General features: G+C 41.9%; 1 protein-coding gene across 3 annotated transcripts in view; it reads left to right on the top strand.

Moving 5' to 3' along the window:
• AMMECR1 (AMMECR nuclear protein 1) overlaps nt 1-26,386 on the top strand; it is a 113,461-nt gene that overhangs the window by 19,490 nt on the left and 67,585 nt on the right. Inside the window, exon 2 of one of the 3 annotated variants that reach the window (XM_076347387.1) lies at nt 9,087-9,618. In XM_076347387.1, the coding sequence (XP_076203502.1) occupies nt 9,087-9,618 (532 nt within the window). Of the gene's footprint in view, nt 1-9,086; nt 9,619-26,386 lie in introns of those variants that run through there. The other 2 variants (XM_076347388.1, XM_076347389.1) reach the window with 2 other exon arrangements.

Here is a 26,386-nt window from a genome sequence, read left to right as displayed (position 1 = left end):
TTTCAAGGCAGATGGTAACAAATCCAGAATCCCATTTGTAATTGGAACCACTAGATTAATATATTTATAGTTTTACTTTAAAATACACAAGCAAAGGAGTTCTTTTTTTCAGTTGAAGTAACAGAAGGATATGTTTTTAGTGTTAAGGATTATCTCAATTACTTTTTTTCTGCATGGAAATGGTAATTCCCTCAAATCAAATGTACAGTGTTTAAATCAAAGTATGTTACCCCTGTGCAATCTCTGGCAGTCAGTAGGTTATTAGAATACTAACCATGAAGAAACCATTGAGAAAAACAAGCATGCAGACCAAAGCTCAGATGCAAGTCTTGATGATCACAGATATTTCACAGAAGCATAGAATCATAGAATGGTTTGGGTTCGAAGGGACCTTAAAGATCGTCCTAGTTCCAACCCCCCCTGCCATGGGCAGGGACATCTTCCACTAGCCCAGGTTGCTCAAAGCCCCGTCCAACCTGGCCTTGAACACTTCCAGGGAGGGGGCATCCACAGCTTCTCCGGGCAGCATGTTCCAGTGCCTCACCACCCTCACAGTGAAGGATTTCTTCCTTACATCTAATCTAAATCTACCCTCTTTCGGTTTAAAGCCATTCCCCCTTGTCCTCTCACCACAGGCCCTTGTAAAAAGTCCCTCTCCAGCCTTCTTGTAGGCCCCCTTCAGGTACTGGAAGGCTGCTACAAGGTCTCCCCGGAGCCTTCTCTTCTCCAGGCTGAACAACCCCAACTCTCTCAGCCTGTCTTATGTTAAAGATTGTAACTTCATGTTTATAACATTATGTTTTTTAGCAGAAAAACATAATAAGCAACAGTGCTTCCTGAATGCTATGACTTCTTTCATAGTTGAAGAAATACTATTTACTTTACTCTTTTAAAATATTTTTTACTTTATTTAAATAATGATCATGTTAAAAACAAAAAGTCTGTCTTTAATTGCTGTAAGGTCAGATAGGAGTGACTGAGTTATACAGATAATGTGAAAATAGGAATATCAGAAATAGTGAATGAAAGGAAGAGTGCACAAGAGGGCTAACACTACTATGCCAAGAATTGGGTGAAACTTTATTGAAGCTTGCATGTTTATCAGCTGCTTTTTATTCAAAATGAATGTAACGTATTTATTTTATACATTAAATAACTGTGACAAAAATTGTCACCACCAGCAGGCAGCCTGAAGGCCCTTCCCTGGAGTGAGAATACAAATGTGGGAGATAAGAAGAATGAGAAGACATACAGTTTTGTTTAATGGAATTTGTGTGTGCATGGACGTGAATCTATATAAATACTGCTTTCCTTGAAAGCAGAGGATAGCTCAGGAGACTTAGGAACAGACAAATCATTCACCAATTTACAAGGGAACCTACAGGTTTAAAAGGCCTGATTTTGAACTCATCATTCTGTAACGGTGAAATTCTATTGACTTCATTGGAGTAATTTGATTTATGCATGTCTGAAAGGAGAACTGGCTTTTGCAATAGAAAGTACATTAGAAAATATTATGCTGGAGAACATGAATTCTACAGAAAGGAAGCAATAAAACTAATTAATAAGTAACTATGAATAAGTGAGGTACCGAATCCTACCAGTTCCCACAGATTCAATTTTATTCAGAAGCTTGCAGGACTTGGGGTTCAGGCTTGCTAGTCTCCTCTAAAGCCTTAAAGGTACAAGAAAGATTTATGGATGCGGCGCACATGAGCTGTTTGGCTTTTGCTACCGCACCCGAAAGAAAAAAAAGAAGAATCTGCAGGACTGAATACGTGAAAGCAGATAGGGGTGAGGGTGAGAGGTGACTCCGAAGTGCCGTGAGGATCAGCCTTACTGGGGCTGCACTCACAAATTGCCAATGATGAAAGTAACAACTGCAATGAGAAAGGTTTTGCTGGAGCCCTGCTGGCTTTTTGCCACAAAGGGTAACATCTGCTATTAATTAACATTCTATTTATATCACTAGGCTCTTTTAAGACAATGTATTAGTGCTTTTAGCGGTTACAGTTTGATAGCGCTGGAGCACCAGCACCTGTATGGCAAAACACTGGCATTTGCCATTTTTTTCTTTGCATCGAAAAAGAGAAAGATAAGTGCACCAAAGTGACATAAATGGTGATTTTATAAAACTAATCACAGAAAGGAGGATTGATATGACCTTCAGGGTGACACGTACAGATCAGAAGCACTGGAAGACGTAAGGTTAAGTAATTTAGGCATTGACTATAAAAAATGCTGATGCTTCTAGGGAAAAAGGAAAAAAATACATTCAATAAATAATATGTTACAATACTGAAGAAAGAGAAATACTTACGACTGACATGCATATTTTTATAAGCTGCAATAGTCTACTGCAGCTAATGAACATTCTTTCAAAACAATAGCCAAAATATTTCATGAGGTGTGACTAAAAACATCCAATATGAAGTGATTAGATGTTCGAACCTGGAAGAGTGGAAGCGGTTCTTGGCCATCTTAAGAGTAACAGATTCTTTTATAGAAGTGAGAATGGTAAGGGCAAGCAGAAGGATTCACTGATTTTTCGCTGCTCACAAAGATTAAAGAAAAAAGTTCTTCAATCTTTGAAGAAAAGAACAATATATCTCATTTCTCTGAAAGGAACAGAGAGATGACAGCTTCAATGCTATCTGAGCAGTGTAAAATACCAGAGCAAGGGAGCATGAACCTAAGCTAAGAACTGGCCGTTAGAGGAATGGAGGTGGAATTCTTTCACACCAAAAGCTAGATAACATGCACAAAAAGATAGCAAAAGCAGCAGCCAGAAGAAATTAAATCATTTCACAAGAAAATTAAATAACATCTGAAAAAGGAAGCTCAACACAGACTTACATCAAAAGGAACAACAAAATTTATGCTGGCTAGCTTCCTTACACGGGAGCATTTCTGTCATCCTAATCAATCGACATTGTTAACAATCAATTAACATTGCTAACATTCCCCTCTTTTCTGAAATTTCTGCTCCTTGTATTAACTAAATTTATGTGAAAGTTTCATTTTGGTGTTTTTAGATGAGAGATAAAATCAAGTGCTGACCACTTGGGATGGTTAAAGATCTAGTGCAATTCTTAGAAACAAACAGGCATGTAATCATGGTGTCCTGATCAGATTTTAATTCTCAGCAATTGCATTCTATCCTCCTAATTTACTCATTCATTTGAACACTAATGATTACATTTTTTCCTAATACCCCTCAATTCCTGTGTCCTATTAGATTGTGGTGTCCTATTAGATTGTTGCTAGGTTTCATTAGGGGTGGCTGTATGACTGCACTGGATAAACAGACACCTGTATATTGTTCTAAATTTATTAACTTAAAAACTCTTAAAGCTAGCACTTTACACTCTTCAGAAATGAGAAATGCTATTAATACATATGGTTGCTCTCAGTAGTAGAAAATATTTTATGAAGGGGACCAACTACAAACAGCCATGTCAAAAAATATGTCCTAAGGCTTATTATTAATGTATCAGCTAGCATAAATTACTGTAGCTCCACTGACCTCAATGAAACCATGGTGAATTTATACTGAGAATATAGCTATGTAAGCTACATCTTTTATCACTGTACAATGGAAAAATACGTTCAAAAAGGATAGGAGATTGCATTAACATTAATATTTGAGGAACATTCCAGCTCACAGAATTAAGTGAAAAGAATTCCATGAAAAAGCTACTACTAGTCTCACCTTTCATTTATTGCAAATGCGTTGATCCTTAGGATTATAACTGAATAACTTTTCTGACTCCATTGACACATTTAATGTTTTTATCTCGTTAGAAAACTGTCCAGTCCTAGATATTTAGTTTGACAGATAACATTTTAGAATACATGGTGGGTTTTTTTTGTTTTCTTGTTTGTTTTGGGGGGTTCGTTGGTGGGGGCTTTTTTGTTTGGTTTTGGGTGTTTTGTGGTGGTTTTTTTTAAGAAACCAATGCCCAGTTTTGCAGTGCAAGCTCCATGCGCAGATGCTTTAACAGGACCAAACCCTAAATTTGCTTAAGAGCGAAAAATGTCTGTAAAACAATGTTAATTTTAAAATAACACAGATTGGATTCACAGTATGGTGAAATTAGAACATAGCTCAAAATTTGAAACAGGGCCAGGATTCCAGTAACACAACATGTGAGGACCTTTTGTCTGCTGGCTGGTATCACATCCTGAGATGACTTTTTGTACAAGACTTTTTAGAAGAGACTTCAATAGGGGCTTGATATGTGGAACAATAGCAGGATGTGGCCTCTAACTGGTAGGAGCAATTACTGTTCTCAGACATGTGCAAGTTAACTTTCATTAACTTTATTGGATTTTGTGCACACTTTCTGGCCTAGATTCAGAGCTGCATCTAATTTCTCCTGGGGACAGCTGAGACGGGGAGTGTACTGAAGAACAGTAACTATTCTGTCTAAGCAGAATATACTGAGGAAAACTCACATGAGCCTCAAGAGTGCAATAGACCAGTTTGGGAATAATGTGAGAAATTAATACAGGCAAACCCACTTTCTTCCCAGCTACACCCATAATGCCTTGTAGGCTGCAGGGCAAGGGAAGAGTTGTCTAGACTGTCTCCACAACGGGTGGAAACTCCTCAGACCAAAGGAATTCTCAGCATGTAAATCTTCCAGTTTTATGGCAGGCCCATCCAAAAAAGATCATTATGATGGGAAGATACAAAGATAGAATTTAACCTTTGAATTTTGGGAGATGTAAGTACAGACTCTTCTCTAGAATAACAACTAACCAGAATAATAACTAACTAGAATAATAACTAACAACTTCATAGAGATGCTAGCTGTTTACACTGTTCAATTTTTGGAGTTTGGCTTTTACAGAATTAACTGTGGTATAATGTTTCCTTTAGTTCTAAGAAAGTGGAAAATGATATATTTTGAAAAGAGGGCTGTTTCCCTCTCTTTCATTTCCTAGCTCTGACTTTTCTACAATCTCAGGCATAAACTACTTCCCCTCACTTTCAAGGCCCTTTATCCACCCCTTATCTTTCATGTCTTTCCTCAACTGGCTTTCTTCACCTATTATTATTTAAAATTCAAACACTTCTGTGACTTCTCACAGTTTCCCCATAAATGTGTTTCCTGGTTTCAGCTGGGATAGAAGTAATTTTCTTCCTAGTAGCTGGTATAGTGCTGTGTTTTGGATTTAGGATGAGAGTAATGTTGATAACACACGGATGTTTTAGTTGTTGCTGAGCAGTGTTTATACTAAGTCAAGGACTTTTCAGCTTCTCATACAGCCCTGCCAGCGAGGAGACTGGAGGTGCACAAGAAGCTGGGAGGGGGCACAGCCAGGACAGCTGACCCCAACTGACCCAAGGGATATTCCACACCATATGATGTCATGCTGAACAAAAAAAATGGGGCAGTTGGCCAGGGGGGTGCAGCTGCTGCTCGGGAACTGGCTGGGCATCGGTCAGCGGGTGGTGAGCAATTGCATCGTGCATCACTTGTTTTGTATATTCTTTTATCATTATTATTATTTTCCCTTCCTTTTCTGTCCTATTAAATTGTCTTTATCTCAACCCACGAGTTTTACCTTTTTTCTGATTCTTTCCCCCATCCCACTGCGGGGGAGTGAGCGAAGGGCTGTGTGGCGTTTAGCTGCCTGCCGGGTTAAACCACAACACGTGCAATGCCGCTTTAGGCTGCATCTTTTCATTTTTCACCAGCACTGTTTAAGCTGCCCAAGGCTATTAATTCTCAATTTTGTATAGCTACTCCAATAGGCCAACACAGATTTTTGTGCAGCCCTCTGATAAACCAGACTGGAGAACTGATTTGGCTGAAAAATAAGGGAGGGAAAACTATAATTGTTTTTCAGCTTGATCTCCTGCCTCACATCTGCACAAACAGCTGCATGAACACAACAGAATGGGTGGGACAGGAAAGAGAACAATTAGCTGAGGTAGAGCTGCTTAAACCAACATTACTACTACTGCAGAAACACACATGGAACCACAGTCTAAATGTGCTATTTTAAGTACCCTTTTAAATCCCTCACCTGTCACAGTGCCTATTAAAAGAATTGATACTAATAAGGCAAGGATTATATCACTCCTGCTTACTGATGCAGCCCAATTTTGGCTCACTGTTTCCTTGTTCTGGTTGTTCTTGTCTTGTAATTAGATTGTAAGATACTGAGAACACATATCATCTTTTGGCCTACTTGAGAACAATCTGACTTCTACTACAGTCAGTGCAAATTATACCTCGGATTCAAAAGGAATTGGATCATGTCTGTTAGGATACCATTTCCCCCAGATACTAGCCATTCTGATTTTTTGTTTAAGAAGGGCAGTCCTTCAGAGCAGGATTTGGATCGCTGAGAAGTATCTTTCTGCAAATAATTCTATTTCTATTTTTCTTATCATCATTTCTCTAACAGCTCTTTTCAAGAATCATGGGTTGTGATTTTTAATTAAAAAATTAATTTCAGTCTCTCACTTGTAACAAGTGACAATTCTAAAATCACTGGGGCTTTAGAACACGAGGTGAGCAATAGTGCTAAACAGCTGGAGTCATAAAGGAGAGCTACATCACACCTAAATTAAACTGATCTAATTGCACTGCCATACTGACTCCGTTCGTGCTGTTAAAAGAGTTTGGTTTTTATACTGAATTCACTCAGTACGTTTGACTCATATGAGGCACAGCATAGTCATCAAGCAACAGGAGAAAATCTGCTAAAGTTAGCAAAATATAGAAGTACTATATACATGAAGGAACTGAACACATTCGGGGTTCCTTGTAATAAGAAATGTAAAGGTCCTTGAGACTTAACTGAAGCAAAGGGTCAATGAAACAGATGTTGCAGTTAACTGAAGCCATCTTATCCAGAGAATAAACTCTTCTTCAAATATAAATGGAAATTTTCCATTGAGCTATGAAAAATGTTTTGCGAGTCAGCAGTTCTCTCCACTTCAAGATACTGACAAAAATATTTGATAATACAGTTGTGTCTTCCTCTTTCCACTAAACAATAATTTCCACGGTTGTGTTCGCTATTTGCTGTTGTCTCTACAAAAGAGAGATTTGGTATACATTACATTGCACTGAGGTAAAACAGGAGGACAACTATAGGCAAATACAGCAAAGAACATCTGCAGAGGTGGAAAAAGGAAGGTGTTTTTAATGAATAAGTAATATATTTAATTTAGCCTTTCATTCAGGGACCATTGCAATACAGTATTTAATCAAAAAGTGATCGCTGTGCACTATCAGTAGTCTTGATACTGCATAAGGATATCAGTCCTAGCTCTGAGACTTACACTGAACCTTACAAATATCTGTCTCAGTGGAGTGAACAATTTATATTTGTGTCTGTATCATAAGCTTTTGCAATTACTTGCTATTTTTATAAATGTTGGTGTTAAATAATGTAGGATGGTAAAAAAAATTAGAAAAAGCCAGAATTCAATACCTGGAGAAACTGTTTTCCCAAAAGCAACAGAAGGTGTCACTGCTAACTGATTTTAAACAAATGAATCCCATAAGTGGAAAACACTACCTTTGTTTTGAAAGAAACTTGAAAGTTGTTTAAGAGACGGGAACTGGGTTCCCTTTGCAAGTATTCTCCAGCTCCAAACATAAACATTACATTTAAAAATGAAAAAGACTGCTTTACACCATCTAATTCTTCTCCTTTCTGTTTGCTGTTATTCCCTGCAGCTGTTTCACCTCAGGCTACGATTCACAGTCAGAGCAAGAGAAGTTTAGGACAGTATTTGGACAGAAACCCTCAAAGGGCTTTTTAACCCATTAGTATTAGAGCTCTAGTAACTGGGGATTTACTCTTCAATTCCATGATAATTCAAGATCCAGACAAAATTAAGACCATGAGGATGCTGGAGAAACCATTTCCAACAAGAAATGTAAAACTGAGTCTCTAAGTAGTTTGTGACTGTGAAAACTTCCTGTAGGCTGCATTTTAGCTTGGATAATGACTGTCCGTCTTTCTAAACTTGCGATATTATTTTAACTCCATGTGGCAGTCCTCACTGCCTTGTCTTCCTTGATACTGTACTGTTGCTATTCTATGTTAAACAGCTGTTACATCCCATGCCAGAGATGGCTGTGTAACACTGACGGGTGAGATGTTATTTTCTAAATATACATACACACAGCTTTTGAAGTACTTTGTGCCTGTTTGCAGGTCTCTCCATAAATTCAGATATATCTATATGTGAGGCTACTATAAAACACATTTCCCCTCCCACCCTGGTAGCTTGGTAAGCTTAATTTTAGATGTCTGGAGCACTGCAGGAACTCACATCCTTTTCCCTCTGGACTTCCCTTCCCTAGAGCTCTCGCCATAAGGAAGCCTGGGCTGCGGGCACCGAGGGCCATGGTCTCACAGGGTCACAGCCACTTGCCCCGTGGCTGAGGGCCTATGCTCTGAGCCGCTACTTGTTGGATATGAAGTAATTGCCAAAGCTGTAATTAAAAAAAAAAAAAAAAAAGTATATATAAAGCCCGTAGCTTTTAGCCATCACAACTGCACGTTTAATAGGTGCATCCAAGCACTCTCTGCAGGCTCCCAGCCTGCCGACTCCAACACAGCCCCTCGCGTCTCTTCTTTTTTCCCCCCCTCCCTTCTCTTCCCAAGAGAAAGGCATCTCAGGTCACTTGAATTATTTAGCGGGGTGTTTTTAACAATCTCAAGGGCTTTGCTTCTGCCGTGCGGCTCCCGCGGAGCTCGGGTTTGTGGGTTTATTTTTATTTTATTTATTTATTTTTAGCACGCGGGGTGGAGTTGCTCCACTTCCCTGGCAGAAGGAGGAGAAAAAGCACGGGGGGAAGGCGAGAGGGGTGGCTCGGCGTGTGGAGGGGAGGGGAAAGGCCGCCAGGCCCCGCCGCGGCCGCCACACCTGCGGGCCGCACTGCCCCCTCAGCCCCGGCCCTGTCAGCCGGGGCCACTCACCGGGTCGCTCTAACGCTGCTCTCTCTGTCTCTCTCCCCCCCCCTCCATCTTCCTCCCCTTCCTGCTCCTCATTCATTCTTCCCCCCTTTCCCGCCGCCTCCCTCCCTCCCGCCCCCTCCCCGTTGCAGGCGGAGCGGGCCCGGCAGGAGGCGGAGCGGGCCGCCGCACGTCCCCCGGCCGGTCGGCCGGCCCCCCCGCCATGGGTCGGAAGCGCTGCGTGGGGGGAGACGGCTCCAAGATGGCGGCGGGTTGCTGCGGGGTGAAGAAGCAGAAACTCTCCAGTTCCCCTCCCTCGGGCTCGGCCGGCCCGGGAGGCGGCGGCAGCGGCTCCCACTGCGGCGGGGCGGCGGCGGCGGGGGGCGAGCCGGGGGCGCTGCCCCCGCCAGGGGGCCCCCGCCTCAACGGCCTTGGGGGGCTGGCGGGGGGCGCCGCCGGCTGCGCCCTCTCCCCGCCGCTGCCGCCCAGCTGCGGCGGGGGCCCCGCCGGCCTCTCCCCGCCGGCCGCCTCGCTGCTCTCCTCCCCCGGCGCCGGCTCCGGCGGGCCCGGCTGCAGGAAGATGGTGGTGTCGGCCGAGATGTGCTGCTTCTGCTTCGATGTGCTCTACTGTCACCTGTACGGCTACCAGCCCCCGCGGAGCCCCCGCTTCACCAACGACCCCTAGTGAGTATCGCCGCCGCCGTGCCCCGGCCCGCCGCCCTAAGCCCGCCCTCGTGGGCGCCTCGTGCGCGCCCGTCCCGCCCGGCTCCCCCCGCCGGGCGCCCTGCCGGCACCCGCCTCCTCTCCCGGCACCTTCCCCGCCGGCGCCCGGCCCCTGTCCTCGCCTGGCCCCGCGCGGCCCGCCTGTCCCGGGGCCTGGCCCGCGGGCGCCCCCGCCCCGCGGCCGTGCGGGCGCCGGCCGGGCTCCCCGGCGTGCCCCGGGGGCCGCGCTGCCCTCCCGCGCCCGGCTCGCCTCAGGAAGCGCCCCGCTCCGCGCTGCCCGGCGGCCGCTGGCTCTCCGCTCCCCGGCGGCGTGCCCTCGCTGGCCGGTCGCAGTGTTAACCCCTGCCGGGCCCCTCTTGGCCCGTCGTGCACGGGACTCGCTAGTGGCATCTCCCCCCTGTTCCCTGACACCTCCGGCCGGGCCGGGCCGTGCCTGCCCCGGCAGCGCCCTGCTCCGAGCAACCCGCCTTTGTGCGAGCACGTCGTGCCGGGCTGCACGGGGCCCTGGCTTCGCGGCGACGTCCGACTGCAGGCGCTTCACGCAGCGCCCCGTGGTCAGTCCCCTCTCCCCGCTCCTGGTTTTTGTTTGGTAGCGCCTGAGTAGACTGCTCCATGCTCATTTCGCCACTAGTCCTTACTGGGACCCCTTCACTAGGCGGCCTCTCTCTGTCCATGTGTTCTGCATGAGTACGGGCCTCTGCTTCGCCAGTGTGGGATGGCGAGTACCCAGTGTGAGAGGCCTGTGGTGTGAATCCCGGATTTGTGAGCACTGGTGTACCAGTACGTTCCCTGTGCCAGGCACTTGTAACGCTACTTTGGTCTCAGACTGTGCAGAGTCCTTGCTTTGTAATGACCCTGAAGATCACCCAATGTTAGACGTCCCGGGTCCCTGAATAATCCACCACATCAAATTCCCAGAGTTTTGAACAGATCACATAAACACCTGTTACTCCCGTCCTCCTCCGCCTCCCAAGCCTCCATGCGAGAGCCTCCACCAAGGGCCTGCTTCGTTCCCGTCCCTGGCCACCCTTGTTCAGTGTTTGTCTTGAACCCCATGCCCTCCCGCCTTCAGAAGTGACCTGCCAGGATGGCGTTGCTCAGCATGTTGGCACCTGCAGCCTGCCTCCGCCGGGGAACCAGGCGTGCTGTTGCAGATAGAGCTCAGAGACTTCAGGGAGTAACTTCTCTCTGACAGCAAGTTACTTCCTTTCAGCTGGGATGAGTTACCAAGTTGCTGCATGCTCCAAGTCTGTTTGAATGCAAAGTTAACGTAAGGGGCTGTTGAAATTAAGTTTCTGCTGTTTTACTTTGCTTTTAAATGGGATGGAGTTCATGTGGTGACTTTCCAAGCTTCAGCTGAGACTCGAGTGCATTGGTCCACCAGAGTGCATGTCACTTGTTTCCTCTTATGTATAGCATGACTGTTGAATCTGTGAGAACCTGTACTATACCGGTACTTAATGAATACAAATTTTTTGTGTGTGTCCTAGACCCTCATGCACCCTCACCAATGCAAATGGTTATCATGCAGTCTGTGTTTCATTAATGAGATGTAGTGTATGCTTCTCAGTGTTTAAAATAATGTAATGTATTAATGATCTTATTTGGAGTCCTTGCTATTCTAACACCCAGGATCTATACATCTCTTGCATACTTTCAGCTGCTGTCATGACAACCCAGCTCTGTGGATTCCTACTTAACCTGCCAACCCAGCAAGTCTTCCCTATATGCTCTTCATAACTCCTATGTGATTACATCAGAGTACCAATAATGAAAGGAGGGCAGGGAGACTCCACTGTGAGTTTCTTTACCCAGGTCTTTTGTAAATCCATGTCTGTCCTTTTGTAGATACCAACTGTTTAGGAACTGCTGCTCTAAGTAGCCATTTTGCTTTGCATTGTCCTGTATCTGTTCTCCATCCCAGACCACTACAGGTTACAGCATCGGCTTTGTGCTGTTTCACTCTTTCATTGCTGTAAGAGAGTTGAATTCTGTCTGTGTCTCTCTGTAACAATATTACCTTGCTGTTGTTATGGTTTTTTTAATTGTATTGCAGAATGTTTTGTTGAACAGCTTGGTGCTACTGTCTCTGTTTCATTAGTGGAGGAAACTGAGGCAGGGGTGAAGATCTCGCCACTGAAATGTTTTCCAGTAAGCACTTTGATTCCTCTTAGTAATCAGTAGATCATTTCACTTTTCTTCTCCCACTTCTTACTTTAACAAGAACACAATAGCAAATTAAGTAAAATGATACGTATTTTTCTAAAATTCATATGTGTGCATAAGTGTTCTTCAGATTTAGTTGCTAGACCTGGTGAAAAGTTGCTCTGTCAATGGACTGCTGAAAATGACACTGCCATTAAAATTAGTGATATCATTTCTGCTTATTCCCATGCTTGTGCCAGCACGCACGGTTGTACAGATTGAGAAATGATCTAATCATAATTTTATTTTTTTCCCTGGTTAGTTTTCACAGAGATTGGTTCCCTCTAGATCGTTGCATGGCTTCACAAACACTTGTGCCTGCACAAGTGTGAGGTGGGAATAAGCAGACAGATGGCAGAACTGCTGCTTTCAGCAGCCTTGTGAGCTGATTATGTTTGTGCAGTTGGGGAAGCAACTTTGAAAAAGTTGTTCAGTATTACATGGAAAATTCTAGGTCGGTGAATAAATTGCTCCTGCTAAGTGTTCAGAGGCAGCATGACTTCTAGCATTCGAAAGATTTGCAGGCAGTCTTATCGATAACTGGGTAGCTCACAAAGATATGACGTTGTCTTTGAAGCTGAGCTTCCTCCTGTACAGCAAAAAAACCTGAATGAGAACTGGCATTTTTCAGCAAATGTATGTTGCAGCTTTCTGTCTGGAATCCTTCTGGAAGTTTTGTCCGTAGACCAAAATACCTGTTCTAAGAGTAGTAGTCTAAAATAAGAGTTTGTATGTGAATTCTAGAAATACTTCTTTTTAAATTACATTAATTACTGGGAGGATGAAAGGCCTGTAAGCAGGTATCCTCACACAACCATGACTCGTAATCCTTGCAGGTCTTTGAACAGTGAAACTGGGCATGGTCAAAGAAAAGCAGGCGGCTGAATCACTTGGGCAAGAGGTTCTGGTGTGTTGTCTTTTGAACAAAACCTGCTTGTTGACACCTCTGGACTTTTGTAACTTTTTGATGCCAAGATGAGGACTACGGCAGGGCTCAAAAGGAAGGAAATTTGGAGCAGGTAGTAGAAATGAGATGAAATGCCTTTTCTGAAAGGGTGCAGGTTTTGGACTCTAGCACAGCCCATACATGGATAAAATAGTTGGCATTTTTGTATCTCTGACTGTAGTTCCTAAAGCACAGGGTATGGGGTGTTGGTTGAGTGTATTGTTAGGGAGCTGTTGGGTTGGAGAGAGTGACTCATGGAGTCAAGAGAAGACAGCTGGAAGATGCCAAATCTGTCCAGCAGTGTCTTGGTGAGAATAGGCTCAGCAAATCCTTCCAGCCACAGGCTTCCTATTCTCTTGTGGGCTTCCATTGATCTGCCAACATTTTATTCTATTACTGTCTTAACTGAGGAGCTTTCTTCTACCTATAATTTCACTTCACTTTGAGTTGCTCTCTAAGCCACCCCTTCCCTTCTTCACAGGGTATGTTCTGCAGGGCAGGCGCTTTCCCCTTGCTTCTACCAGTGTGGTGTCTCTCAAACTATAGGTGCGGAAGGAATGTAAAAATTATCCTGGAGGTCTGGAAGCTGATACAAAGTTTGAAAATTGCTGCCCCAGACAAAAATTGTCACTTATACAAAGTGTCATTCAGACACTGTTCTTGAAAGTCAGTTTGATGAGAAAAATTATGGAACACTGCAATTGATTAAAAGCAGGTTTTTTTAGAAGTAGCAATAGAAATAAATTGTAAGGGGATGTAGGAAGAGTTGTAAAAACATTTTACCCCACTTATTTAGGGAGAAGGAAAACTGAGTAGCCTTTTTTCCTGTGTTTGTTGCCTTTCTGACAAATAACTCACATCCTTTTATTTCCTTTCTGGTTTGGTCTCGTGCAACACACCCTGTGCCTCCGTGATCGGTGGAAACAATACCATGTCCTGCCTTCCATTGTGGAAGTGGAAAAGGGCCGCCCACCAGTGCGAAAGGGCTCAAGGTTCACGCTACTCACTACTATTTTTCTTCTAGTAGGAAAGTGCTTGAGCAGAAGTGCAAGCGTGTGCAAGAAGGTTGTGACAGGATGGGAAGGGTAAGTGTGCGAAGAGGAGTTCAGTTGGAGCTGTGCTGTGGGGAATGAGGAGAACTTTTTTTTCTTAACAGTTCTCACATCTCTGCTCACTATAAAGATTTCCCTTGGCACACAGAAATCACCCTTCTGAGTTTTTGATCCTGCACAGTGTCTGCCTCAAGCTGTTCTTGCCTACTTAATTTTAATGTCGACATCTTTGTGGGGAAGACATTGTATGGCAGTCCAGCAGGTTAACTCATTTGCCAGTTGTTTGCTTCTTATGGTCCCTTCCTGAAGGTCACCTGCTAGCGAACAGGGTTATTTTAATGGTGACCACCCATACTTGACACAATTTGTAAGGGGAATTGTTTGTTCTGCCCCTGTCATCTGGTACGTGGTAACCAAGAACAAGATTTTGCAGCTGGAATGGCTAATGCCACTTGTGCCCTGCTTCCCGTCTGGCTGAGGAGCTCTTCGGGAAGATGTTTACCACGAGTACCTTGCATCCAATGCCTAGATGATGGCTTGCTCATATCCTCCTCATCTGGCAGCGGAGGGACTGTGCCAGAGGCATTAAATGGTGTGTATAGCTGATCTGTGTACCTGTGGTAGATGTGGTGCTTCAGGGAAGCATCAGACCTGCTGTGCCTGCACAGGCTGTTAGCTCTGTGCACGTGGAGAGACTCCATCCATCAGACAGAAGCATTGCTGGCAACCACGTTCTTTGCCACAGGAATAATCTGTATGGCTTGACCATCTTCTGTGATTGAAGGCCTCTGGATTAAAATATTTTCTAGGCGAATCCAGTCTCGACCTAAAGACTTGGAAATCCATCGGTTCCTTTCTTCATTGATGACTTGTAGTATTTTGCAGCAACTCTTCCATTTGGTGACAGGACAGAGATACAGATATGCTGTGGTGTTGATGTGCCTGACCTTTGTGCTTCATTGTGTTTTCAGGTCTAAGATCTGTCAATTTACATATTCTGGAAGGGTATGGGGTAGCAGTACTACACTACCTTAATTCTTCATTAGTGAAGTTTGGAGACATTTAAATTCAATACAGTTTAAAAATGTGGAGCTAGCTAATCTTGTGCCCATTAGTTTTCACACTCTCAAAGAAAGTTGTGATTCTGCTCAGAGTGAGTGTAAATTGACCCTGTACTGGCCATCCAATTTTTTGCTTTAGTTACCGTGTCCTGATACTGTGTTGACGCTAGTGGTGGCGATTTGCTAGTAATTTAGATTGAAATAGTTTAAAATCTTCCTGTACAGTCCCAAAGCTGATTTTTTTCCCAAAATGTTAAATTACTGTCTGATGCTTTCTTTTAAGGCATTGAAGAAAGATTAGGCTTGTCTGTAGGTGTGTACATATGCTTACACATATATGTAAATAAAAATGTTACAGCTTGCAAGTTCATAGGATTACATGATTTTCTCAATTTCTTGTTTCTTGGCTGCAGCCTGACTTCCTGTTTTAGTCTCTACAACTTAGTGTAATGCTTAAAGTTGGAGCCTTGTGTTTGACTCCTTGCTTGCCTTGGTATATGTTTCGTTACAAGCATTTTTGTGAAACTTTGCCTGGAAGCTTACCAAAGTATGAATTTCATATTGTCTTAAAAAAACCCAACATTCTGCCTCCGCAGTCCCTACTCAGAGTTCAGCTGTACCTATTGACACTACTATTCTTGATGTCAGAACTTTGAAATTTTGTTGTTTCTCTGCAGTATTTAGTTGTATGGCAGTGGAGACTTAACTTGTGTGGCAGACTCTGTGCAATAATTTGTATTTATTGTCACACTCAGTAACATTACACAACAGCTATAATGATTGCTTGGTCATGGCTAAAGATCAACACCAGTCATAAAACAAAAAACACAGCAACAAAGCACGCAGACAGGGAAGTGTTCTCTTGTGTCTGTGTGTCTGTCTGACTTCATTCTGTTTTCATGTGTATGTCGTGGTTTTGTATAAGCTTCAGTATTTTCTTCTGACTTGACACAGTCTTTACTGTTGAATATTAAATGTTGGAATATGAAGTGGTGGTTCTTTCAGAGTGGCATTCTGTGGTAGACGTTTTTAAAATACAGTGCAGTAGAAAATGTGTATTTTGGCTGGCATTGGCAGTGCTCAGCAGGGAATTCCCAGCATATTTGAAAGCAGGACGGGTGAATGCATCTTGGTACAGCAGAGGAGGAAAAGGGATAAAGCTGGATGGCTTCAGAAAGAACTTACCTTTGCCAGTAGGTTTGTCTTCTGACTTGATTGGTGAATGGAGAAAATACTGCTATGATAAACTCCAAATTAGGTTAACTATAATTTGAGGGCTTTTTCCTTCGTAAGCTCATTTTAGTGAGCTGTTCTTAAGTCCAAATGAGGTAGTTCCTTTTAGTACAGGAGATCACATCATAGACAGTCTTAAGCATGGACCCTGGTTTTGTTTCTTCAGCTAAAAGCAGTCACCACAAAGTTATAATAAATGCTCTGATTCGCTGCAATACTAGTTTTGCGGAAGTTAATTGTTCTCATACCCCTTGTAGGGTGAGGAGTCATCAGCAGCCACCTCTCCCTGTGCTATCAGTCTGGTCATTCATTTTTATTGCCTCCTTTGTTTTAGTTACATTCATCTCTTTTGCCATGTTTTCTTTTACTCTATCTTGTACTGAAGATAACTTTCTGAAAAAGATTTCCATGGATATTGCCAACTCAAATTTTGACATTGTTTTTGACATTATATATTTCTATTTAACCTGTCTGCCTGTGAGAAAAATATGTTTTAGGTCTGAATTTGACTTGCTTCACGTGTACATCTAGCTCTAATATTCTTTGCTAGAAATTGTTGAGAAGTTAATGATTTAAGAATGAAAATATTTTATTTGGAGTTACTAAAAGAGTGCAGAGCTCTGCCTCTTCTTCAGTTGTGAGTTAAACATGTTGTTTCTTACGACACCTTTATAATTGTAATGTTATTTAGCATTGAATACTAAAACAAGAGGAATCTAACGTTGGCACTTTTTTGTCATATCTGTTAAGAAACAAGTAGATATCATCTAAGTGTATGGACAGTTCTGTTATCAAGCCCTAAACATCCTTTTAATTGCTCATCTCCAGATAGATAGGGAGTAGTTGCTGTTGTTGACAACTAAGAGAGAACCAGGAAATAGAAGTTCGGAAGACTGGGCTAGCTCAGTTCGCTTAGTTTACAGATCTAGGCTGTGACCAGTCAATGAATGAAATATATTTATCTAGTCCATAGTTTTTGGTTCTCTCAAGACTCATGCCATAATTAATGGAGCAAACTCAGTATGCCAAGCTGTCTATTTTTACATTAAGTACTTGTTTACAGTTAACTGCTGGTTTTCCATAGCATCAAATTATCGTCTTCAGAAGTAGAAGTGCTAGTATGCTAACACAGAAGTTGTTTGAGCCATATGCTGGTGGTTTCTGTGGAAAGATGCAAATTATTTAAAAATAATAGTAGACTTGTCAGAGTTTGGCCGATACATAAACTGTTGCTAGGCTGGAGGCCAAAACAAGTCCAGTCAGGCCCTGACCCTCATTAGCAAAGCATTATGAAAATGCTTGACTTTTTTTATGATGTTCATGCTCCTACGGAGTGGCGTGTTATATTGGTGCTCAGTTTAGCATTGCAAAGTTTGTATTTAAATAAGAAGATGGGGCAGCCCTACCGCAGTTAATTCACAAATTCTCAAAAACGTGTCCTTAATAACAAAGAATGTTAGGGAGTGCAATAGCTGTAAAATGGAATGTAGCTGTTAAGTTGGTCCTAGTGCTGCATTCAGATAGCATGTAGTTAATAATCTGAATTTGGATTGATACATTATCTAGATTTCTTTACTGTTTGTTAGTGCTGTGGTGTATGCTGACTGACCAAAAGCTGTGGTGTCTTTCAGCCCAGCACTGTAAACAACAGTAGGTATCCTTCCTGGGCTACTTGTATGACCTTTTGAAAAGCCCCTCATTTTCATAACTGGGATCTTGGCAAAAGGGATCAGTGTAAAGAGCTTCATTTGTTAAGTGGGATACCCCCCTGCTTCACTGGCCATAAACATTTATTCGGCGAGATATTTGTTGCGTTTGTCACGTCTCTTCACTCCTGCTGTCCCCCTTCCAAACTGCACATACATTTCTGTGCCTTATAGGATATGTCCTAAATTTTTGTGTTCTGACTGGGCTTTGGTAGCTTCCTGGAAGGCAGTGCTTGTTGTGAGTAGGTGGATATTGCTTTGCCACACTGAGTACTTGCAGCCAAAGTTATTAAAGTGCTAATTTCATGAGAATGACATCTTATGGAATGCAGAACAGCTCTGCTGAGTTGTGGCAAGGTCACTGGGACAGCAGCCATACAGAGATGTGTATGTCTTACAGAAAGGCACGAGTGCTCTGGGTTACAGGGAGTGAGTTCTCACAATCCTTAATGCCATAGAAAATCTCATTTTATGCCCTTCTTCCCATTAGCTTGAACTCTGTGGCATTTTTGGCAAGGTCCTGCCTAGGGCTGTGGTGTTTGTAATATGTGAGCCATAGACATACTCCTGTAATTTATTCTTTGCCCCTCTGCCAGCAAAGATGTCTCCTCTCCACGCTTCGCTGGCACGTGATGGGTTCCAGCATCTGCGACACTGCTTTACTGGGTGGTACTTGGAGTCCATGTTTGAAATGGAGGAGAAAGGAGGGAAGGATCCTTGTCATAATCCTCTTCTAATCAGCATCAGAATTACTTCTGCTTCATCCTTTCCAGAGAGTTAAATCATGTTCCTTGTTTTCCATGTGGCATTTTGCACAGAGATAAGAATTGTGTGGATGAAGCTTTAGAGTTCATGAGTTTTAGGTGTATTAGGAAAGGTGGAAAAAAGTGTGTGATCCTCCACTGATGGGCAACAATGTGGGCCAACTAAGTAAATCTGGCCACTTCCAGGCCCTTTTCCAGGTGACTGTAAGAATATAAGGGTTGGGTGCCACACCATTTTCCTTACCTGGTAAGTGAGCACAAGGATAAGTTCAGCTGCCAGTGAATGACAAGTTGCAAGGCAGTTCTTTTCTGTATAAATAAATGTGCTGAAAGGTTGACTTTTTGGGAAGATGATGTGCTAGGTGGAGGTCCCTTGTAAGCTTTATAAGGAGAAAAAAGTATTTTTCTAGTCCTCAGTACTTTAATTTGACTGCCACATTAAGCAGGCAATGAATGCCAGTCAGATAAGTGTTGCACCGGCCTTCTCTAAGTAGTCTTTCTGCAGAGAGAGTATTGGAGGCTGAGGAGGTGGTTGAAAAACCCACAGAAAAGGTGTAGTCGTGATGAGGAAAGAAGCCCTCTTCAAAGACTGCTGCAGTGCCTGGAGGGAGGTGAGTTAATTGCAAGTCATGTATCCCTTATGCATGAGGGGAACAAAACTCCAGCAAGCCACTGGACCAGATGAAAAACTGCAAGCCAAGCAATAGAAGGCAAGTTCTTTCGGTACAGTGTTGTACAAGCAGCTATCCAAACTCTGAAGAACCAAATGGAAATGTAATATTAAAATTAATCCCTATTAACATGCTGATAGAATGTGAAATTCTAGTGATTAGACTCATTCTTCCTTAAGAGATAGGAACATAATTCTGGCCGTACAGAATTGGTTCAGTTCAACTGGAACTGAAAAGTAAACAGACAGAGAAGAGGCAGGTGGCAAAAATCTCATGTGGGATACTCGCCACCATAATATCTGAATTTCTGTAAAATACTGGGAACAAAAGTTGAAAGATAAAGATTGGTGCTGTTCATTTGGAAGGAACGCTGGTTAAAACCAAGCATTAAAAATAAAGGGTTATACAGAAGGATAAATAGAATACAAATTACCTTTCTCTTATTTCACAGAAAAAAAGATTCAAGTGGAAAAAATATTCCCGTGTACGCTTACCATTGTGGTCTCGTTTCACCTCAAGGATGAATTATTGCAGTTTGTAGTGCTTTGACTACATTTTAACATCGACATCTAAGCCGCTGCAAAAAGTACCTCCCAGTAGCGCCTCTTTTTGGGGGAATATGAAATCTGTACTTCAGGTTATTTGCTGCCAGCTGTTTGGTTTTTTTGCTTCTCCCCCCCCCCCCTTTTTTTTTTTTTTTTTTTCATTTTGGAGGATTTCAAGGTGTTTTGGTTTTTTACATATGTAATGTAAGCGGCTTGGAATAACCTACTCAAAGACTGCTTACTACCCTATACCATTCTGCTAACTTAAGTGTGTTTTCTTCCTCTTTAAATGTGTCAGAAATGCTCAGCAGCATATGAGTCTTTTTTTGTCATAAGCTGAAAGTAGTTACACTAGACAGGATAGATGAAGATAGAAGAAGGTGATGAGCACTCTGCTGCTACAGTGTGTTTTATGCTAAGTGGTTGGAAATAAGAAACTTTTGTCTTTGCTAAGTAAGTGGGTTATTCCTGAATGGTTCCTAGTATGGTTTCTGTAAATTTTTGCAGCCTGTTCGAGACTGTCAAAATTAATAAATTGAATTATGGAGGCTATAGGTCTGATTATTTCTGAAGTTTACACTGAAATTTTGTCTTGATTTAAAAAAATGTTCTCTTTTTTTTTTTTCTCCCAAGGAAAAGTGCTAAGCCATTGAGACATACTTAGATATGGTTTCATCTTAAAAGTCCATATGCTACAAATTGGAGATGTGAAATATTTACTCTTCCTCTGAGCAGTATTCATCTAAATGTATGGATCACAGATGTACACCAAAAGCTAGGCAACATAAGCATAATAAACTTTCTTGGTTGTCATTTTATATAGAGTGTTTAGTGGAAATTGCTCTGGAGGAGAAAACTAGAGCAGTCCAGAGTGTCTCTGACATTTTGATACTAAAGTTTAGGTTTTTGGAGATGCCAGAAATTTCTTGGAAGATGCCATTGCAGAGAGATTAGTAATCTTCACCTGGTTCCACAGATACGGCCTCTATTTGTTTTTAAGTGATTGGATTAGTCTAAAAAGAAAGAGATAATCTTACATAAAAACACTGATTGGCCACTGGACCTCTGAGTGTTTCTAGGATTTTGCAGGTTCTGTCCAACTTCTCTGTATGCAAGTTATTAGATGAGGCAAATGTGACCTGAAGGATAAATCACTGCAGTGAGGTTTGGAAGACTTGTGTTTTGTTCCTGACCATGTCATTATGGTGGACAAAACTGGATGAGACCCTCAATCTGTCTACCTTGTGTTCTTACTGAAAAAAAATAAGGTACCTCGACCTGCTCTTCTTTGTTAAGTTAGTAGTGAGAGGGACTATAGGAATTGGCTATTGTTGCAATTGTTCTTTCCCTTGACTGGATTACTGTGAAAGGCACGCCAGGAAGCTCTCCAGACTCGGCTCAGGATATTTTTGCCTAAATTGGCAACTTGGAGGCATACGCTTTTTTTTTTTAAAAAAAACACCTGTTATCCGTTATATCTGAAATGAATCATGGTTGTATTCATGTTAGCTTGAATCTTTCAAAGGCTATTGTTGCCTCCCAATTAAGTCACAGAATTTTCAATGAATTTTTTTCTTCAGGATAGTTTTCTCCATCTGGGTACTCTCAGTCAGAGTACCCTCCTTCGTCTTTTTAGGCTACTGTTCCGTGAATCCTTTCTCTGAGAATACCTTAGACAGTTTTAAGTCTGCTAACACAAATCGAAGACAAGACCTTCCAAAAATTGTTTTGCATAATTGTTTCTGCTGTAGACATCCTGTTTGTCCTAGTCGCGTGAACACCATTCTTTTGTGGACATTTTAGAACTGAGAGGAGGGTATGGTTACCTATTTGGTAACATAACTTAACATGGTTCTGTTACGAAACAAGATTCCTTGATTTACTGAATGCTGAAAAATGGAGATGAGCAGAAAGAGAAGGTAGGGTGGCAAGGAAAGGTACAAGCAGTGACTGTATAATGATACTTCCCCAAATATTTTTCTAGTCTTCAGCAACTTTGTTTGGGATGTCTTGAGCCAGAAGTGATGTCTTTTATCAGTTATCCTCCCCGACACCCCCCCCGCCCCCAGCAATGGGTAGGTTATAATGAAATTTTAATGAGGCAAAGTTGGGAGGAGGGTCAGAATGCTCTACAGGAATGATTGAAAAACTTTAGGGGCTATACTGTTAGAAATGGGATGAAAATCAGTATTTTATAGAGCCGCTTTATGTACTTCAGGAGTAATTAAAAACTGATTCTGTAAGTTTGGAGTTTTTCTCTGCTTAGTGGTTCCCAGGTATTACCAGTTGACTGCCAGTTGTCTCTTAGCCTTCATTATGCTATAGATATGTAAAGGGCAAGTGGCTATTTTAAAGAGAAAATAGAAAAGTATTAAATACAATTGTACAAGAGAGGCTGCTACTCAGGAGAAAGACATTTTGCTTTTGTAGAGCAGGGCAGCCAGAGTGCCTGGAAGAAGTGTGAGGTCAGCTTGCAAAGGAAGATGAGAAGAGCTAGGCTGCTTTAGAGGATCAGAACAAAAGCTGAGAGGTACAAAATTTGATTGGGGGGCGGTGTGTATACATAAAGTATACATCTGTTTGTGTGTGCATATGTATGTGTATATAGGAGAAGAAAGACAAAGGGACACAAATTAACTGTTTAAACTAGATGCCAGTACTGCCAGAAGAACAAAAGGAGATAAAATGACTGTGAATAAGTTTTAGATTTGGAGTGTAAGGTTTCTACTTACTGGAGCAGCATGGCTTTATAGTAACCTTTAATAGGATTAGTGGGGGCAAGCAAGCCAAATAGTTTAGAAGGATCTTGATCACTTTATGATAAGAAATATATGATACATTGCCTTTGGTAGTGAGCTTAACAGATTTGACAGTTTAAAAGGTCCCTCATTCTCTTTTGAGTTCATTGGAGTGGATTGTGGATTTGAGCTTTAGGCATCAGAGTGGGGATTTTTTTCCTTCTCATGGTCCCTCTGTGGAAGGGGACTGATGGATGGCAATAATCCTGGTCCCTTAGTGGTTTCTACTTTGGTAATATGTTCTAGATTGAGAAATCTTCAGGTGATGAAGTTTTCAAGAATGAAAACATTAGTTTTGCCATTGAAAGTCTCCAGTTACCAGGCTATTGTGACAACGCGTATCTTCTCTGGATCACATTATTGTCGGTTTATTTCTAGCTTAAAAATTCCTCTTTTTTTTTTTTTTTTTTTAAATTGACACTTGCAGACATTGGTAAATTGTTCATGTCCTCTTGTACAGCCACAGTAGGTAGTAATGATCTACAGATACTTCTGACATAGAAGTTCAGTGCTGTCACTAGTGGCTTCTGTGTCTGAGTATGGGGATAGGTGTTTTAAATTGTGACACTGATGCTGCTCTTCTTTTTCTTTTAAAGGAAAGATTATTATTGGAGAACAGTGATGATAGGTGAAGTTTAATACCTTATCTCTAAGGACTGTTAGATGAACTCTCTGTAGGCAGCTTCTGATAGAAAGTGGAATAACTTATTTTTTAACAGATGATTTGTTTAAGTGTTAGTTCAGAGATGCCCAAGTTGGCTCTCTGCAACCTGTTTAGGTCTAGCAGGATTGCTAACTTAGTAAGTGGGGTTTGTTTTCTAATAAGCTGTTTTGCTTTGGCAGAGAAAGTTTTACTGTTCTTTCCACCCTGCTTTTTGTTTGAGTAAGATTTATGTCTTTCTTGAGGTGGAGATGAATAGAGGCAAACGTTGGTCAATAACAGAGCTCTCTGGAGGTAATGAATTTGGGGAATGTTATGTGTATTAATAATTTTTCACTGAATTGGAACTGAACCATAACTCAGTAATGGTTCATGTTGAACAGGGAATGGGGATATTGCTTTTCTGAACACAGTATCTTTGCTCTTAGTAAGAAGGGTTGCCAAAATAAAACCCGAGGAAATGACAATTCAAATGGCAAACAAAGTATTTGTTAAGCAGTAATTTTTTTGAACTAGTGATACTGGAGACTTTACTACTTGACTTCAGCCAACTAACAAAATGGATTTTGATTTGCACAGCAATTCATGACAGCAAAGAAATGGAGCAGTTTAGGAGCACAGGTTCTATGAATGGGAGTAACAGGGAGCTGAAATGACAGGCTCACCCTGAGGTATCTGGGGAAGTCGGGGCTTCCACGTATACTTCGGGATGTCAGAAGACTTCAAATTGATAGGTTTTGAAATTGTGGTATGTGAACAACTTTGCTTGAAAAGCTGGGTTTTGGTGGGGTTTTTGTTTGGGTTGGTTTTTTTTTTTTTAAAAAAAAACCAGCGAAGTGAGATAGCAGGTGATTATTGCTTCCACAGCTGATAATATGTTTATTGTTTATCAGTGTTTTTAAATGGTTGTTCTTCTGTTTCCCCTCATCCCAGTTGAGGTTTCCCCGATCAGCTGAAGGATGGCTACTGCTACCTGTGCTTTGGGCTTGGATGCAGTTGAGGGAGTGGCAACCTCTAAGGAGATAAAACTGGAAACGAAGGTCAAAGGAAGAGTTTGGCCTCACAGCATGAGGTAAACTGCTGAGGTGGAATGTGCCACCTCCTGTTCACGGAGGTGTGTATGGTCTGGCACAGAGCTGAGTGCTGTTGATGGGGTGGATGCTGTACCAGTGGCTGTACCTGAGCAAAGTCAAGTATGTAAATCCATGCTTTAGTTTTCAGTTGAACTTGCCAATCACAGTGTAAACCCACCTGTCACAGGTTACCGAAAGAAAAATAGGTGCCGATCTCCAGCTGTCAGGTCTGGTGAATAAGAATTGCAGCCTGGAGTCTGGTCAATGAGTGAGATGATAGCTGAATAATTCTGCCTTGGAAAAGGTGAAAATAGGCGACCTGGCACCTTGAAGCATTGCATTGAGAAATCCAAAAAGGAACAACTTAGACCTCTCTGTTTTCAAGGAATTTATAGCCTTTTTCACAGTCCTTTAAAAGCCATCTAACATTATAAGTGTGTTGATTTTAAAAATAAATAGGCAGTAGGATGGTTGAATCTTTAGTCTTCTGGAATAAAGATACATCTTCAGTGGTTTGGCCTTTAGAAACTTCATTGACTAACCAATGTACAGATTTAATAACGACAAAATAGTATTGCCCTTTAGGTCAGTGATTTGGTCCACAGCTGTTTTATTTCAGTTAATTCCCAGAATAATGATTGAATTATGGTTGTGTGGGATCTGTTCATGGATAGTGAGTTGTTGGGGGCTTTTTGGTAGTATACCAAATAACTACCTTTAACAAAACTAACAATTTTATACTATATATTTTTGTGACAGAGTTGTAGCATACAGTATTTTCAGAGAACTCCGGTACTACTTTTGAAAGGCTATATATATTTTGCTGGTGCACAATGTAGTTGTAATTTCACGTTAGATAGCTTCAGAAGTGTTGCATAATTTTCAAAGTTAATTTGAAAATGTAGTTAGCTTTTTGCTTTCATAAAATGGTAGCTAGTGAAGAAAAACCACACATGAACACGCAGGTTTTAATGTGTCAAAATTAAAATGCACCCTGGTTATTTTCCAGTGTTTCCAGGCTGATGAGATGGTTTTTGAAATTCGGTTTTGACATTTGAAGGGATCTTACTGAAGGTGTTCTGTACATAGTTATGAGAGACTGTTTGTATCTCATGTGGTGTTTGAGAGAGTATTTAATTTTAGAAAGAAGTGTTTAAGCTTTGTTGTGGAAACGTTGTAGTCTCTTTGCTTGAGGCTAATTCTAGGTCTTCCAGAATTTTGTTTTCCTTTATTATTGTTAGTGTTGAATAGCTGACTATCTTATGCAGTGTATTTGTATCCTGTGAGCCACTTGAATGACATTGTAGAACTGGACTGTAGTTTCACAATCTGACTTCAGTCACATACCAAATCTATTGCAGGCATAATTAATGGTGTGACTATAGTCTGCTGGTTTGGGGAACGAATGTGAGTTAAATGCAACTTTTGGATGAGACTGCATGTCCATGGCAAACAAAACATGCTCATATGTGTGCCCCACACCCTCACTTGAACTACTTGCATTGATCAGTGTATTCTTGCTGTGCTGTTTCTGCTTGATAAGTCAGCAGCAGATACTCTACTGCTTTTTGTTAGGCTATTTTTTTTGCTGCGTTGTAAGACATTTTTGCTGAGTCTTTTAGCATGCTGAATGCCAGAGCTAGCTTAAGGGATTGGGTCTTCCCATGCAGTCTGGGAAGGGATGGGACCGTTGCAGCCAGCCATTATTAATTTTAGGCTGCCAAGAACTACAGCTTAAGTTGCTTTAACCTGAATTTGTTTTCTACTCTGAGAATGTAACTGCTTTCCTGGTTGAGACCAGTAGCCTGCTATTGTCTCCAGCAGTGCTGAAGATACCAGTGGAGAGAAATGCTTGAGTTTCAACCTGACTTTTTTTTTTTTTTTTTTTTTTTTTTTTTTTGTGGACACTTCAGTGACTTTTTTCAGCTTTTGCCACCATTGGCAGGTAGATTGGTGCCTGTGAGTACATCTAGAAGCTATGGAAGAAAAAGCAATCACATATGGCAGACCTCCT

This window comes from Aptenodytes patagonicus, chromosome 9 (assembly GCF_965638725.1).
Source record: "Aptenodytes patagonicus chromosome 9, bAptPat1.pri.cur, whole genome shotgun sequence".
Classification (NCBI taxonomy): domain Eukaryota; kingdom Metazoa; phylum Chordata; class Aves; order Sphenisciformes; family Spheniscidae; genus Aptenodytes; species Aptenodytes patagonicus.
Note: the sequence above shows the minus strand (reverse complement) of the source record. Positions and strands in the feature narration are given on the sequence as shown.